Here is a 15,313-nt window from a genome sequence, read left to right on the forward strand (position 1 = left end):
ATTCACAGGAAATAATCTGCTCAAAATTCATCCAAATCACAAATTTTGCACAAACTTCCTGCAGTTGTTGTGTTCACTGTTTGGGTTCACTTGTACAGTTTATCGGAAACACATTGGTTTATACGTACAATAGAAATATCTCTCTCTCTCTCTCTCTTCTCTCTCTCTCTCTATATATATATATATATATATATATATATATATATATATTAATAATAACATTTTATTTAAAAGCGCTTTTCAAATACTCAAAGACACTGTACAATAACAATATAAAAAGAATACAAAGAACATCAATTACAGCAGGTAAAACAATATAAAACAGTACATTACATACGTTAAAAACACATTAGACTGAGCTAGATTTTAAAAGCCATTTTATATATTATATATATAAAATATATATATATATATCTGCATGAGATACAATTCGTTCCCACATTTTGATTATTTTGTGCATATGACATTAGTGTATATCATAGACAGCACTACAGACCATCCCATCATAAAGTGCAGTGCATCAGTGCATGCTGTAGTGAGCTACCAAATGTTCCAACTACACTGACAATTAAGGACTAAACACTTATCTTGTGCATGCAATAGCAAACGCTTGATGTTGTAAAACATGACCTCAATATATATATGTTTCTCTCTATGGCCCCCTCAGGCCTCTGTAGTTTAGACCTCAAGCAGAAAAACATGAGCTCTGGTGCCTCTGATGCAGTTTGACAATAAAGTTAGTGTTTCTAATTTGCTGTAATCTGACTTGCTCATAGTTTGCTCACAGCAAGGAGTAATCAGAAGTATGTTTTAGGCTACAAACATTTTCTGTTTTCTACTAATTAACAAGTGCAAAATATGCTGAGAGCAGAGAGAGAGACGATTCATCCGGAGGCCCGGGGCAGAGAGGTGAACCGGTGTGTGGAGGGTGGGGTGCAGAGCATCCTTAAAAGGACCCTATTCAGTCATAAGGGAACGCTGACGCCATGTTCAACCCACCCTGTTGGGCAAATACACATTTACCGTAATTTTATTATTCCTATGAGTCAGCGCCTTACCCGATTCACCTCAGATGGTGCCACAGAAACACTGAGCTCACTGAGAGGCAGACAGAAGGTGAAAGGCGTGTTTGTAGTCTGTACCTGGAATATCTGGGCGGTGACTCTCCTGGAATGACGGAGGACGGAGGACTGACTGATCTCTGCTGCCTGTTAATTATATAACGCTCACACGCATAAACTTAACATCTTGAGGAAGCTGTGCTGCATGAAGCCATACAGTGAACCATTACAGGAGATAACCAAAGTGTTTTATTTGGCATTAATTGATGTGAGTACAGACAATCAGACATAGGACACGTGAATTCATTCTCCACCACTTTGGTTTCATAAAAACTTTAAAACTCAAAAGACATTGTTTGACATCTTTAATTATGTTTTATTTATCTATTTTATATCAGTTCCTTACATTAATCTGCCGCATGCAAAGAACCAGTGCTTTATCCTCAAATGTACGTGATGTTTGAATTTAAATTGACAACACGTACATGATATTTATTTCTTATTGTCAGCAACAAATTCTACTGAAAAAGACCAAACCAAGTGTTTACATATAGTTTCTGACTTCCTTACACTGTCTGTGGCTTTGAACTATAATAACAATTCAGAAATACATATTTTCATTTTTACCAGCTAGTGGGTGGAGTTACTAAAAAGGAAACTGTAAATTTGTTGGAGACTATTTTCTGCTTTGCTGCTCTGGTGATGGCAGCAGGACGGTGGTATGTGTGTGTTCTACATGAACGCTGTATTCGGCTCTAGTGGTCCCGTCACCACAATGAAAAAAGCTTTTATAGGACATACATGGTGCGTTCATGATAATGAAGGAACATGTCACCCAGTTCAACAGTGTGGATCACTGATGTGTTTTTAATAATTGCTTTTGACAAAAATGGACCTCTATGGCACAGAGTACGAAGATACACACACAATACTTTAAGTAAGATTGATTCACTGTTGGTTTTGGTCTGATATGTGATTTGTTGACAATAAGAAACAGAAGGAATGTTAACAGACATATTGTTAATAAAATGGGGCTATTCTCAGTCTTTGGTTTATCATGCAACAGGTGACAGTATGTCTGGAGGAGGCACAGCCTCCAAATACAGCAACAATGACACAAAACAAGTGCACATGAAATGAAAGCAGTCAAAGATAAAAATAGTAATTTCACACTGTAATGTTTACAGTGACGTTGTTTCCTCTGAGGTTATAAACATGAAATAGTTAACAGGTTCATTATACTGACACTTGTTCCACAGAAACACTATGCACTGCACAGCCTCCTGGAAGATGATGACAACTAAAACACACAGAAAACAAAAGAGTCAAACCAGGCAACATGACAGACTGCGGGGTAACAGGCAGTTCCCTTCATCCTCTACAGATTAAATATGAAAAATGGAGCTCGCAGAACTTTATTCACCCTGGCTGTGTGTTGGTGATGCTGCTGTAGTCTCATAAAAGTACTGAATCCATAACAATCTCTGGCTCAGTCCAGCAGAGGCTCTGTCACTGTGTGAAATCAATAAATAAAAGGTTGTGTATTCACATTGACCTAAAGTCTCTGCTTCAAACCAAGAAATAATACAAGATACTATAGCAGACAGGAAAGGAGATCTTTCTGACATAGAGATATCATGTCCAATAAAACCACTTTAGAGGTGTGAAATAACCCAACATCCTAAAATGTATACATTTATACTAAAATGTTTAAAATGTTGAACTATTCCTTTGGACAGTTCAGATTTAGAGTTGATTTACTAAGGACAGAAACCATAGGGAACTTCATGTGATTGATGTGAACTTTAAAAACACCAGAATATCCCTTTAACTTTGCCAAAGGAGCATCTCTCCTGCTGTGTGACACAAACATATGACTTATTGGTATCTTATACCACAAACCAACAACATCTACCAACAGATCTCCAGCAGACTACAGTGAACCAGACAGAGGCTAGCTTCTAAAAATGTAAAACAATATCCAAGCAATGATTTCACCAAACAAAATTATATTACAATACACACGAAAATAAACTCAGAGCAATAAAATTATTATATATAATTAAAATATATTAGGAGGGGCAGGGGATGGACAGACAAAAATCACATTACCATGTTGTAGCACCGCTCATGTGTAACCCTTCTAATCATCTTCACTAAAATGGAAAATGGACTTTTACGCGTGCCACAAATGTTCTTTTAAAACAATAAATTCCTCTTTTTCCTTTTTAGTGAAGCTTGCTGCTAGCTGCTGCACTCCTGATGCTCCTCTGCTGTATTCTTCTCCTGGCTTTCACTGCGGTGAGAGAAAACCACATCGAGAGTGAGTTAGTGTCAAACTAATAAAACATACCTGTCAGTGAGGGTTTTCTACAAACTAGTCCCACTCACCGTCAGTGCACTCCACCTGGGGTTTCTCCCACTGTCCGTCTGCTTTACAGCGAACCACTGGAGGGTGGCGCTGTGTAAACCCTGGGTTGCACTGATACCTGATGATAGAGTTGACCGGGTATTCCTCCCTCCTGTTCCCAAACATGTGGGTATTCTCCACCTCCGGCGGGGCACCACAGGACACTGAGGACGAAGCAGAGGCCACAGGGCATCCTATCAAACCATGTGTCCACTTACATGTGTAAGTATTTTAAGTAAATGGCTGTAACCACGGTTCAAGTTATGTGGGAACCAGTGGGAGTTGAAGGGGTCTGGGCTGCATTCTATGTAACGGCCAGCAGTGGGCAGCTCCAATAAAAAATCATACCTTATAGATACTTAAGGAGAAATGATCACTCTCGTTGTGATTCTGTGTATGAGGCGCTCAGTAAAGCGAGTTTCCTGATGGAGTTTTCTTGGTACTCAGTCGCTTAGTTTCTCAGTCTTGCGTTCCGGATACAGCAATGATTGTTCATTTTATAACGTGATGGTCCCATTTGTGAGTAAAACAGTACCATAAAGCAGGGTATGCTTAGGGCGCGGTTGTGAGTAAGAGCACAGCTCACTTCTCAGTGAGTCTTTCGCAGCTGAAACCGCACCAAACTCAGAATCATAAGACTGTCCAAGAACTGCAGGCATAATCAGATATGGATCCAAATTTTGTTACTACGTTGACTTTTTCTCTCCTCAAATTTGTTCACAACATATTTTACTGTTTATCTCGAATACCAGATCCTGTGTGACCAGGCGAGCCATCATTGTTTCCTGCTTCGGACGAGTGGAAACTGCAGGAGCCAATGAGAGCAGCTCAACTCGCAGTATGTCACTTCTGCTGGCTCCGACAAACCGTAATGGCGACAACCATAACGCCGAACTTAAGGCTTCACACAATTGGTTACTCAACAAACCAATGGGTGACGTCAGGATAAGTTCACACTTGCCTCCCGCTAGTGGAGCACCAATAGGGTAGCTGTGCCTAAAATAATAACACCTACTTTCATATGATACTAAAAAGGGTAGAAGTGTGTTCTCCCTTTGAGTGCTGGGATAATATAATAGGGAGTGAAAGAAGACCCTACATTATTGATACTTATCATGCAGCTCTGCAGCTTTATGGAGCTTTTTTGCCTCTTTTAGCTCTTTTATTTGGTTTGTACCTCATTTCACAGCTCATACCACGTTCATATTTTCAACCAGATCATAGGTCTGAACCTGAACCAACATACCTGGGCCTTTCTTGCAGGTAAATGGCAGGTGGTAGTTGCAGGGCACATCGTTCCACTGGCCGTTCTCATGCCAGATCATCACCACGCAGTCTTCTCCAGGCTTAAAGTAATCATCAGGCTGGTTCGGCCTCCAGTTCTCATATTGCTGAGGAAGAGGAGGATGCAGAAACATACTTTACTACAAGGTAAAGCCAGTGAAAAAGTAAGGGGGAACCACAACTTTTCATTTGAATCTCTTTAACTATTCATCATTCTGCACTGCGCACTGTGAGTAAGCAGGATTTTAGCTTTTTCATGTTGTTTTTCATTCTTCACACAACCTCTTTTGTCACTTTTCATGCACTGTAACTACTGCAACACTATGAGTACCTTTAAGGAGAGACTGTCCAAAAGTGTGCATCATTATTTGAATTATTATCACATCTCATCCCTCTCCATAAAGGCTGCCTTTTCTTTGAGTGTGGACATTTGGACTCTTTTGCCTTCAGGTGTGGTCACTCAACACTTTGTATAAAGTAGTTTGTTTCAGACACATCCTTAAGGCACAGACATTAGCTCTGAATGAATAGTCTACTTTCCAGAGTTGAAAATCCAATCTCATAGTATAAATCGATGTGTGCTTGATAAGCTTTCAAATTCAATACTTTATTACTCAAACTGAACATTCCTGAAGTACCTAAAGCAACCAGCTTCCACCGGCACAGCTGTGTTTTTTAAACACAGTGCAGTTTTCCATCCAAACACCTGGTAATGAAGTCAATTTTTTGTGCCTGCACCTGTGTGTTTTTTACTTTACATAAAACCCACTTGGGCTGAGGTGGGTGGAGTGGTGCAGCTGAGGTTGTGTTTATGCAGATCAGATGGTACAGTGCTATTTTGGTGCTTGTTTTGGCATGACATTGCATTTGAGTTTCACCTGCTCAGACACCCTCTTATCACAAGTGGAAACAGCTATTTACATTGCTTCAGTTGGCAGAGACGCACAGATTTCTCCAAAATCTGAAAGAAAACCTTTTCATGCATGTTGAACAAACGTTTATCTAATATGAAGTTAAATGCAAATAAACTATTGATGCAATTAAAGCATTTATTTAAAGCAGTTTGTATTGGGTTAGATTTATTGTTGATTTATAATGTATTTCCCATGAGGTGTCCATTATAAATCAGTTTTGTTTTGTACTTTTTGTCGTCATTTTGAGTCTCTGTATAGTCATTTTGTGTTTCGGTTTGTGGTCAATTTGGACGTCTTTGTAGTTGTTGTAAGTCTATTTGTGATTGTTTTGTGTGTCTCTCTCTATGATCATTTTGTGTCTGTCATTTTTTCCGTCTTTTGTGATAATTTTGCTTTTCTTTGTAGTTGTTTTAAGTCTCTTTGTGGTTGTTTTGAGTTTCTGTGTAGTCGCTTTTAGTCTCTGTGGTCATTTTGACTCTTTGTTTTGTGTCTCATTGTAGTCATTTTGGGTCTCTCTGTAGTCGTTTAGAGTCTCTTTGTGGTAGTTTTGTGTATTTTTCTTTATTGTTTAGCATCTTTTATGGTTGTTTTCTGTTGTTTTTTGTAATATTTACAGACTGTTTGTAGTCGTTTAGCATCTTTTGTGGTAATTTTGGGGCACTACACCATGCTGTACTGTAGTATACCCTGCCTATACATGAGCAAAACACCAGTGTAACATCCTCACTCACCAGTGGAGTGCCATCTGTCCAGTGGAAGTCATTTCTTACTGTCTTGTCATTCAACCCGATCCACTGGTAGTCCTGTGCGTTTGCTGTGGCAGAAAAAATAAAGTGTTGAGACTTTCTTTCTTTCTCTCTCTCTCTGTCTCCAGCTCTGGACACACACACACACACACACACACACACACACACTATGCACTCACAGTTGACAAAGTGTTGCTCCTCTGGGGTGATGATGCTGACCAGATGGGCGTTCAGGTCCCGGCAGCGCTGCTCTGCGTCCAGCCACATCTCTCTGTCAGAGAAGTGCAGGTAGCAGTTCCCCTGAAACTTAGTCCAACCGTCTTCACACTGCTGCTCATCTGCAGCAGCAACACCAAAGAGTCAGCACTCATTCAGTGTATGGCAATCTCAATTCACTTTCACCTAAACTTACATTTTGTAGAGATCTGAGATAAGATAAGACTCATGAATTAAATATTCTTCTTCATCCACAACTACAAATGGGTTGGAAAACTAAAGCACAGCATCTAATGATGAGAAGCCCTTCTGTATTCTTATCTATCTATTCTTATCTATATTCTGATATCTGTGTAGCATTAGTGTTTGAGCGGCTGAAAGAGTGCTTGATGTTGTTCACAACCCATGTAGTGTTTCACATATTCACTCAGTGTGGAGCTTATTTTGCCACTGTGATGCCCTCAGTCAGTCTGACATCCAGTGCAAATTTGATGATGGACAGTGTTTCCATCCTGACGTACAAAATAAACGTCAAAATACAGAATGGAAAATCACACATAAAGCTTCACTTCAGCTGGGAGAGCCCGGCCCAACACTAGTGTAATTGTAAATTTCCAACTTTTCCCTTTTACTGTAACATTTGAAGGCTTCATTCATTCTCTTGCTCCACCTTGATGACTTTATTTAAAGAGTCGGTTCACCACAATTTCATAAAAACATATTATTTTCCCACTTAATCCTAATGGTATACCATTAATATATTTAGCCATGCAGATAGCTTTTGATACAGTAAGCCTTTTACAACATGTCCTTCCAGAGACAATGTCCCTGCTCTGGATAATCCACAGACATGAGCATGCACTCAATGTCCACTAACTAACTTTTTCGATCCCCTTGCCCCGCTTAAGACCAGCATGTGCACTGTAAGTCAATAGGGACCACCGGAAGCATCCCAGTGAGACTCCCTTACGTACAGTAGTTGGGCTGTCGAGTCTAGTGAGAGTTTTCAGGTCTCAAGGAGGCAGCACTTAGCAACATTCAACACCCTAAGACTGAATCAACATCACAAACAGACAAACATCAGCAGTCTGTGAACACCAGACAAAAACTGGTCTCAACATCAACAGCAAACTTCAGTCAGTGATGTCCGGAGAACATTTTTACATTTGTCTTTAACTATCTTTGAACAAAAACAGGTGTTACAGCGTTTAGCACTCAGGTCACATTATGGGACCAGTTCCATTCACTGATGAGGAGCAGAGAGGCGGTTGCAAGTCCAGGGCTACTAACTTGATTTGACTAATTGGACCTTGAGTTAGGATTACTTGGTTCAGACAGAACACAAAGCGAATTTCAAAGGCAATTGCATACAAAGTAAATGGAAATACAAGATTAGATGCAAATTCTCCCAGGGCAGTGCAAACTGACAGTTTCTGGTGAGTTATGAGATCAGTTAGAGTCATTACTGCATTCAGTTTAATGCTGTTTGAAGCAAATAAACACAAAAGGTCCAGCGGTCAAATCTGCTGGAATGATGCACAATCATTTGCTTCACTTCCTATCTCAACACACCTCAAGAATTAAATTGGATTGTCTCTGGAAGTACTTAATATTAAATAATTTGCCCCTATGAACATTGTTTACAGTGTGTTAAGTGGTTTATTCTGGGTAGGATATGGTTCATGAAAAGACAACCTGCAGTTTTCATGTTCTTTACCCTCCTTAATTACTACTGCTGTGCCTGTGAGGCTTAGCGTTCTAACGAGGCACCTTAGTATTTTATATTGATAATAGTGGAAGATTTTGGAATAATGGGATCCCTTTCAGATGCATTAAATTGTACATGCATTGGGTATGTTGGTCCTGAACACATGGCTATTTCAAACCTAACCTGAAATCCCATATAAATAATGTTTTTACCTAATAATATACCTTGGTCTTGGATGTAAAGCTTGATTACTATAGAGAGCTAGTTAGGCTAGTAGGCCTGCTAACAGGAACAGACAAATAAATGTTTTAATCCATAGTCTGCACTTATGCTGCTGTTGTGTTTTGAAAAGGAAAATACTTACACCACAATCCAGATGCTTTCGTTACTGAGTATTGCTTTTAACCATGACTGTACAATCACTGTTTAAGAAGGGAGTTTAACAAAGGGTCAATTGTTAAGTGTTTAAAGCAGTAAAACACTGAACAATTACTGCATTAGATGCTACTTGTGGGAAGTGTAATATTTTTTATTGTTATTGTGGTGAACTGACCCTTTAGTTGCTTTCATGGCCTTTTGTCCTTTTAGGCAAACAGGGTCCCATAACAAACCGGGGACATCACAGCTGCATGTTGTGCACTCACTCACACGAGCCACAGCGAGTTATGATGCTATCGGCTGGTGATGTTTAGCATCTCTCTCTCTCTCTCTTTTCAGTTGTTTTTGAGAGGCTGTTGTTAGTATTTATTAGCTGAAGCTGATCTCATACCGATCTCACAGCGTTCCCCTCCGTAGCTGGGCAGGCATAAGCATTTGTAAGAGTCTGCACTCTCCACACAGGTGGCTCCATTGGCACAAGGGTTGGAATGGCACACATCTACCTCTGCAAAAAAGGTTGGCGGTTGACACTACTGTTTCAGCGTGGGGTGGGGATGGGAGGTTGGCCAGCAGGGTGAGGGATGTGAAGCTGTGATAGGAGGACTATCACACCTCAGGACTGAGTAGTTAGTAAACAATACTGTTGCTGCTGCAACTTCTGATCCAGATTAGACTTACTGTACAAAAATCATCACCTGTGTTCCTTTTTTTTGGATAAATCTTATTGTTTGAAGTATTTTAGGTTACCAAATTATGATAATATTTTGATATATATTTAGATATATACCAAATATGGGTTTATTTCTGCAAAGAGGACAACTAATAAGAATGATATCAGCAGTAAGTATAGGTTTGGATCTGTGGTTACTTGCAGCAGAAGATTAGTATGGATGAGAGCACTCATATGATGCCAGAAAGCACATACGTTGCCCGGATTTAGCATGCTTACAGCAGAGCGGAGGCAGTGTAGTGGCACAGCAGACCAAAAACAACATGTAGGCCGAAGACAGTTGTGATAGCACATGTGACACAGAGGCTCTACAACCTCAGAGCCGATACACATTTGACAAGCACCCTTCAAACTGCCATACAAACACAGAGACCCATAGCCAGACACAGACAAAATGAACATGAGGAAATCAACACAAAACATAGCAAAAACATGATGCAACACACATCAGAACAGAACGGCAGGGAGAGAAAAAAGATTTTTGGTAAGTCTAGTAATACTGATTCATAAACAGTAAACACAATCACAATCAGTTAAATAGTTATCTGAAAAAAAAACTGACAAGCTGATTAATAAACAGAATGCAGACCAACAATATAAAACATGCAAACTGCTCAACAACGAAACTATATTCAGTTTTTTTTTAGAAAAAGAAAGGAGAAAAGTAACAACTGGATCTTGCTGTCATTTTGTGACTTACCGTGGCAGAGAGCAACGCCATCCTCTGCTGTGCATGAAGCAGTACCACAGGGGTTGGGTTCACATGGGTTAAAACCACCTAGAAAAACAGGTAAAATTATTCAAACATGATTCCCCTTATAAATGACATTCACCAGTACTACTTTTAAAAGAGAGATATATTTCATCTAAACTGGAGTGGTAGAGTTTTTGCAAATGCTACAGTGCTACAACACCTGATTGCATCCTCCAAATTTAATCAAAATCCATTGTAAGAACAAGTGTTTTGTTTTATTGTACTGTCATATTTTAACTCTTGAACACTGCTGTAAGATAGGACTGTACGATATGATAAAAAAAAAGATCATATTGTAATTATTTTGAAAGATATTATGATTGCGATACAATTCACAGTTAGTGGGAATGATCAGCAGATCATCATAATCATGTTGATGTGACATTTTTTGGGGTCTGTACCAAACAAACATGTTTTCTTACACCATTTGTAGGCCAGGGCATCTGCAGCACTACAGTACTTGCAGCAATTTTGATGATTGACACGGGTGTCAGTGCATAAAATCATCAAAACTGTGAAATTAACTCAACACTGAGACGAAACTGACCTCTCTGCTAAAATTGATGTGTCAATCATGTTAAACCTGGTGAAGAAGCAATAAATAGTACCTTCACATGGCACATGAGTTTGTCTTGGTGTTTTTAAAGCACTTTTAACCTCTAGCCACTTTGCTCAATGATCAATTCACATTTAATCAGTTTTTCAAGCATTCCTTAATGAGTGAAGAGGCAATTGGGCAGAAGATATGGTTTAGCTGTTTGTGGTACAGGAATAATGGTTGGCTTTCTCATATTGGGGGGACTAGATGCACATCAGTGGACTGGAAAATTGAAGTAATTTGTTGGAAGCAGTGCTTTAGGACATGGTCCGAGATTCAGTTTGGTCCTTGGCTTTTATGGCGTCTTTCAACATGCTGCATTAGAATACAAATACCATCAGCTGTTTTCCCTTCCTTGTGCAGTTGTAGTGGGGAGATATTGTGTCACCAATTTCAAATCTGGCAAAAAAGGTAATACAGGATATTGGCCAGCAAGTTAAAGTACTGTATACTGTATGGAATTTATAGTTAATGGGTAAAGATAATTGCTAATTGAATAATTAGCTGATTTCTAAATTAATAGATTACTCAGTTGGTCTATAAAATGTCAAAAAATAGTGGAAAAAAAGCCCCGGAGCCTGAGGCGACACCTTCAAAATTGCTTCTTTCAATCTAAAACTATAAGATATCTAGCTTACTTTCACATAATGCTTACAAAACAAGCAAATAAACAAATCTGAGAAGTTGGAACCAGTAACTTTTTGGTATTTCTTCTTAGAAAATTACTACTTTTAAACTTTTTTTTATACTTTTAAATAAACTTTCAACTCATTTCAGCTCCAGTAGTAACCTCCTTTAAATGTTGTATCAAGAGGATACAAAATCCCTGTAAGTCTTGTAAGTAACACTGCTTTCCACCACACATCATACAGAATACCGGAAAACAAGGTGTCAAAAAGGTCATATTGTTTGGCAACCAATGACAAAAAATAAAAAATTGTCACATGAAAGAATAGGTTGACCTACCCTCCACTGAATCAATTTCTTCAATATTGCCTGGTGCCCACACAGAGGCTGCTGTAGCTGCAGTGGGAGGAGCAGCCAGTCCAGAGGGGGCAAGCACAGGGCCAAGAGTTCCATGGTTGTTACCAGGGGTCTGTGACAGTTCAGCCTCACTAAGGGCCTCAACTGGTCCTTTGGTGCTCTCTGTCAGTGCCCATTCACTCGGTGGAGAGGGCAACACCACCATGGAGAGTGGTAGATCTCCAGAGGGAGCTCCTGAGGAAGTGCCACTGGCTGTGAACAAGCGGTTGTCTCCGCTGCCAGAGTTGAAGCCACCACTACTGCTTCCTTCTCCGCTGTACTCCGCTGACCCCTGTCCGAGCTCCATAGACAGTTTGGAGTCCCCGGAAACCTCTGTCAAAAAATCCCCAGTCAAGAATGTAACACTACCTTCTTCTCCACTCGTTGAGGACTCAGATCCAGAGATTCCTGATCCAGACATTCCCGAACCAGACCCAGAGACGAAACTTGAGCTTCCAAATCCAGACAAATGTCCTCCACTTCCCTGTCCAGAGCTGTAGAGTAAAAACCCTGAGGCCTCCTGCTCTCCAGAGGATGATACAGTAAGTTCAGTGAACCCTGACCCCACAAAGGTCACGCCTGAGAAGAACCCATTGCCACTTCCAGAGGCCGAGCCACTGAGATCACCACTGAGAATCCCAGATCCTGAAATGTCTCCAGAGCCACTGAACGCCACATGGCCTCCACCAAGCTCATACTCCTTGTGGGTAATATGGGTGGACGCATCAATCAGTTCACCATCTATCAGTAAGATCTTGGCATCTCCACTTCCTGACTGTCCACTAGCACTTCCAGAGGAGAATCCTGATGGGAAACCACTGAACCCAGAAAAGTCCTGGCTGGTGATGAAACCGGACGAGATACCAGAGAACTGTCCACTTTCCCCAGAGCTGTCTATGGAAGAACCACTCTCCGTAGAGCTGAAACCAGATCCAGACAGGTCCCCACTACCACTGAGTACTCCAGAGCCTGCTTCAGGGAAGATAAGAATCCCTGTGCTTCCCTCTCCGGCTTCTTGGAGTTCACCTGAAACTGATCCCTCTCCAGAGACAATGCTGTCAGTGCCTGAAAAAACAACAGTGAAGCTGGATCCTTCTCCACTGAGAGCTGATCCAGAAGCATCTGTACTGCTGAAACCTGAAGCTCCACTGGGCAGCTCAGCACTCGCACTGCCGGCCAGGTCTCCAGAACCAGACAAGTCTCCAGAGATTACCATATCTCCAGAACCAGACAAATCTCCAGAACCAGATAAATCTCCAGAGATTACCCGATCTCCAGAACCAGACAGATCTCCAGAACCAGATAAGTCTCCAGAGATTACCCGATCTCCAGAACCAGACAGATCTCCAGAACCAGATAAGTCTCCAGAGGTTACCCGATCTCCAGAACCAGACAGATCTCCAGAACCAGATATGTCTCCAGAGCCAGATTCATTTCCAGAGGTGATCTGATCTCCAGAGGTGGCCTGATCTCCAGAGGTGACCTGATCTCCAGAGCCAGACAGATCTCCAGAAATTACCTGATCTCCAGAGCCAGACAGGTCTCCAGAACCAGGCAGGTCTTCAGAACCAGGCAGGTGTCCAGAGCCAGACAAGTCTCCAGAGTGACCCCCAGAGGCAGAGCCTGAACTGAAGTCTGCTGAGCCTGAGCCAGAGCCTGAAATCTCCACAGCGATGGGAGGGACGATGGAAGGACCAACTAAAGGGACATATAAAAAAAGAGTGAGGGACATGACAATAAAAGGGACATTTGCACAAGTAAGAAAGTAATTTGTTCATGATTTAAATATATCTTACCAGGCCTCAACAAGTCAGTAATTGATGTTAGGTTAAGGAGGGCCTCCTGGATATCTGTGATGTTCAGTCCAGTTTCATTTGCAATAAGTAGAAGGTCTGCTGTAAGAATTTAACAATAAGAAAAATAACAAATTGAAGGATAATGAAAATCAAATTTCAGAATAAGCCCATTAGATAACAGTAAAGCATTAACCTCTGAAACAGTATGCATCAAATCTGACATCAACTTCAGGGAAGCTTGTCTGGTTGGGGTGAGCGTACAGAGTGTGTACACCCGCTTTCCCAGCTCCACACTCTGTGCGGGGGTTGTTGATGGGATAGCGGACGCTACGATCCACTAGCCAGCCAGCACGGCACTTGTCAAAGCCCATTTTCCAGGCTGCGTAGAGCTCTCCGGTCGAGGCCAGTACAGCACTCTGCTCTTGACAGCTAGACGCAGCCTCGTCATAGGTGAGACCCTCAGCGGAGCCCACATGGAAAACCTCACCTGTGGAGCAGATAAGGAGGAGATGTCAAGATGATGAAAAAAAAAGAAAATTACTTTAAATAATATTTTTTATAGGCTAAACAGTGTTTTTCTTACCTTTGAGCCCATCAATGTAGCAGTACACATCATATTTCTCCTCTGCTGGCATCAAACCATAGGACCGAACTCCAGGTTGGTCCCCAAGATCTCCAGCACATTTATCTCGAGGGAAAACAATGGGATACCTAAAAAAGAGTGAACATGATGACGTATTGTTCTGGACAGGGACTTCTCTGCCTGCTTTAAAAATACATCCCAGATTTACCTTACAGTCTGGTCCAGTAACCATCCTGCATCACACTGGTGATATCCAGCCTCAAATGCTGCCTGCAGCTGCTGTGGCGTGGCAATGGAGGCCCCGACATTCTGGCAGGCTAGCTGGGCCTCAACAAACGTGAAGGCATAGCGGCCGGAGCCTGAGCGATAATGGAAGACCACACCTGCACAAAGAAACACAAGTAATGGTTATTATTACTTGACACACCTATGTGATGTTACAGTTATCATAGCATGCATCATCAGTTAAATCACTGACCAGTTGGGGGCATCACAAAGTCTTTGCCAGGCTCCCTGGCTGTGTCGGGCCGAGCGGTAACTGCCTCTATCAGGTCAGTGATGATCTCAGTGACGTTTGGCGGCTGAGGCAGAGGCAGCTCAGTAGGGCTCTCTGTGAAGTCCACAACGGTAGGCTGCTGAGTCTCCACCTCTCCAACCGCCTCGCTCTCTGTGGTCGTCCTCCTGAAGAACACCTCTGGGCTCTGTGTCACTGTGGTAACACTCAGCACACCACTTCCCTCTTCTATAAAGCCGGAGCCTTCCTCTTCAGGGGACTCTGGAGGTGATTGAGGAGAGAGATTTGTAAGACAATGTTAAAACTTTCCCATCAACTAGTATTGATTTCTTACTAGCACTCCAATCATGTAAAATGTGCAACTTCACAATATTTAAACCTGCACAAATTGATTTTGGCCACTTTGGCGCAGTGGAAGTAACTGTAACCAAATAAAGAATATAAAGTTGAACATCTTATTCAAACATCCAGTACAGTAAACATGGAGCAACTTAAGCATTCATTTGAAGTTGTATGTCTGGCCATCTGAAGTCAAACATTCACTTTCCTTTTAGTTGCTTTTGGCCTCTACCAACTCCTGTGGGAAATATCTGGCTCT

The 15,313-nt window shown here is 41.3% G+C and overlaps 1 protein-coding gene across 1 annotated transcript in view; it reads right to left on the bottom strand.

Moving 5' to 3' along the window:
• Positions 1-3,289: 3,289 nt before the first annotated feature.
• Positions 3,290-15,313, bottom strand: part of LOC118320863 (aggrecan core protein-like) — a 15,009-nt gene continuing 2,985 nt past the window's right edge. The window contains exons 7-19 of the mRNA XM_035651986.1: positions 14,680-14,976; positions 14,410-14,584; positions 14,202-14,329; positions 13,812-14,105; positions 13,619-13,717; positions 11,766-13,520; positions 10,148-10,225; positions 9,109-9,222; positions 6,595-6,753; positions 6,401-6,483; positions 4,718-4,862; positions 3,453-3,635; positions 3,290-3,357 (exon numbers count right to left, since the gene is read on the bottom strand). Coding sequence (XP_035507879.1) covers positions 3,290-3,357; positions 3,453-3,635; positions 4,718-4,862; positions 6,401-6,483; positions 6,595-6,753; positions 9,109-9,222; positions 10,148-10,225; positions 11,766-13,520; positions 13,619-13,717; positions 13,812-14,105; positions 14,202-14,329; positions 14,410-14,584; positions 14,680-14,976 — 3,578 coding nt within the window. The remainder of the gene's footprint in view (positions 3,358-3,452; positions 3,636-4,717; positions 4,863-6,400; positions 6,484-6,594; positions 6,754-9,108; positions 9,223-10,147; positions 10,226-11,765; positions 13,521-13,618; positions 13,718-13,811; positions 14,106-14,201; positions 14,330-14,409; positions 14,585-14,679; positions 14,977-15,313) is intronic.

This window comes from Morone saxatilis, unplaced genomic scaffold (genome assembly GCF_004916995.1).
Source record: "Morone saxatilis isolate NCDOM2014 unplaced genomic scaffold, NCSU_SB_2.0 Contig11, whole genome shotgun sequence".
NCBI lineage: Eukaryota > Metazoa > Chordata > Actinopteri > Moronidae > Morone > Morone saxatilis.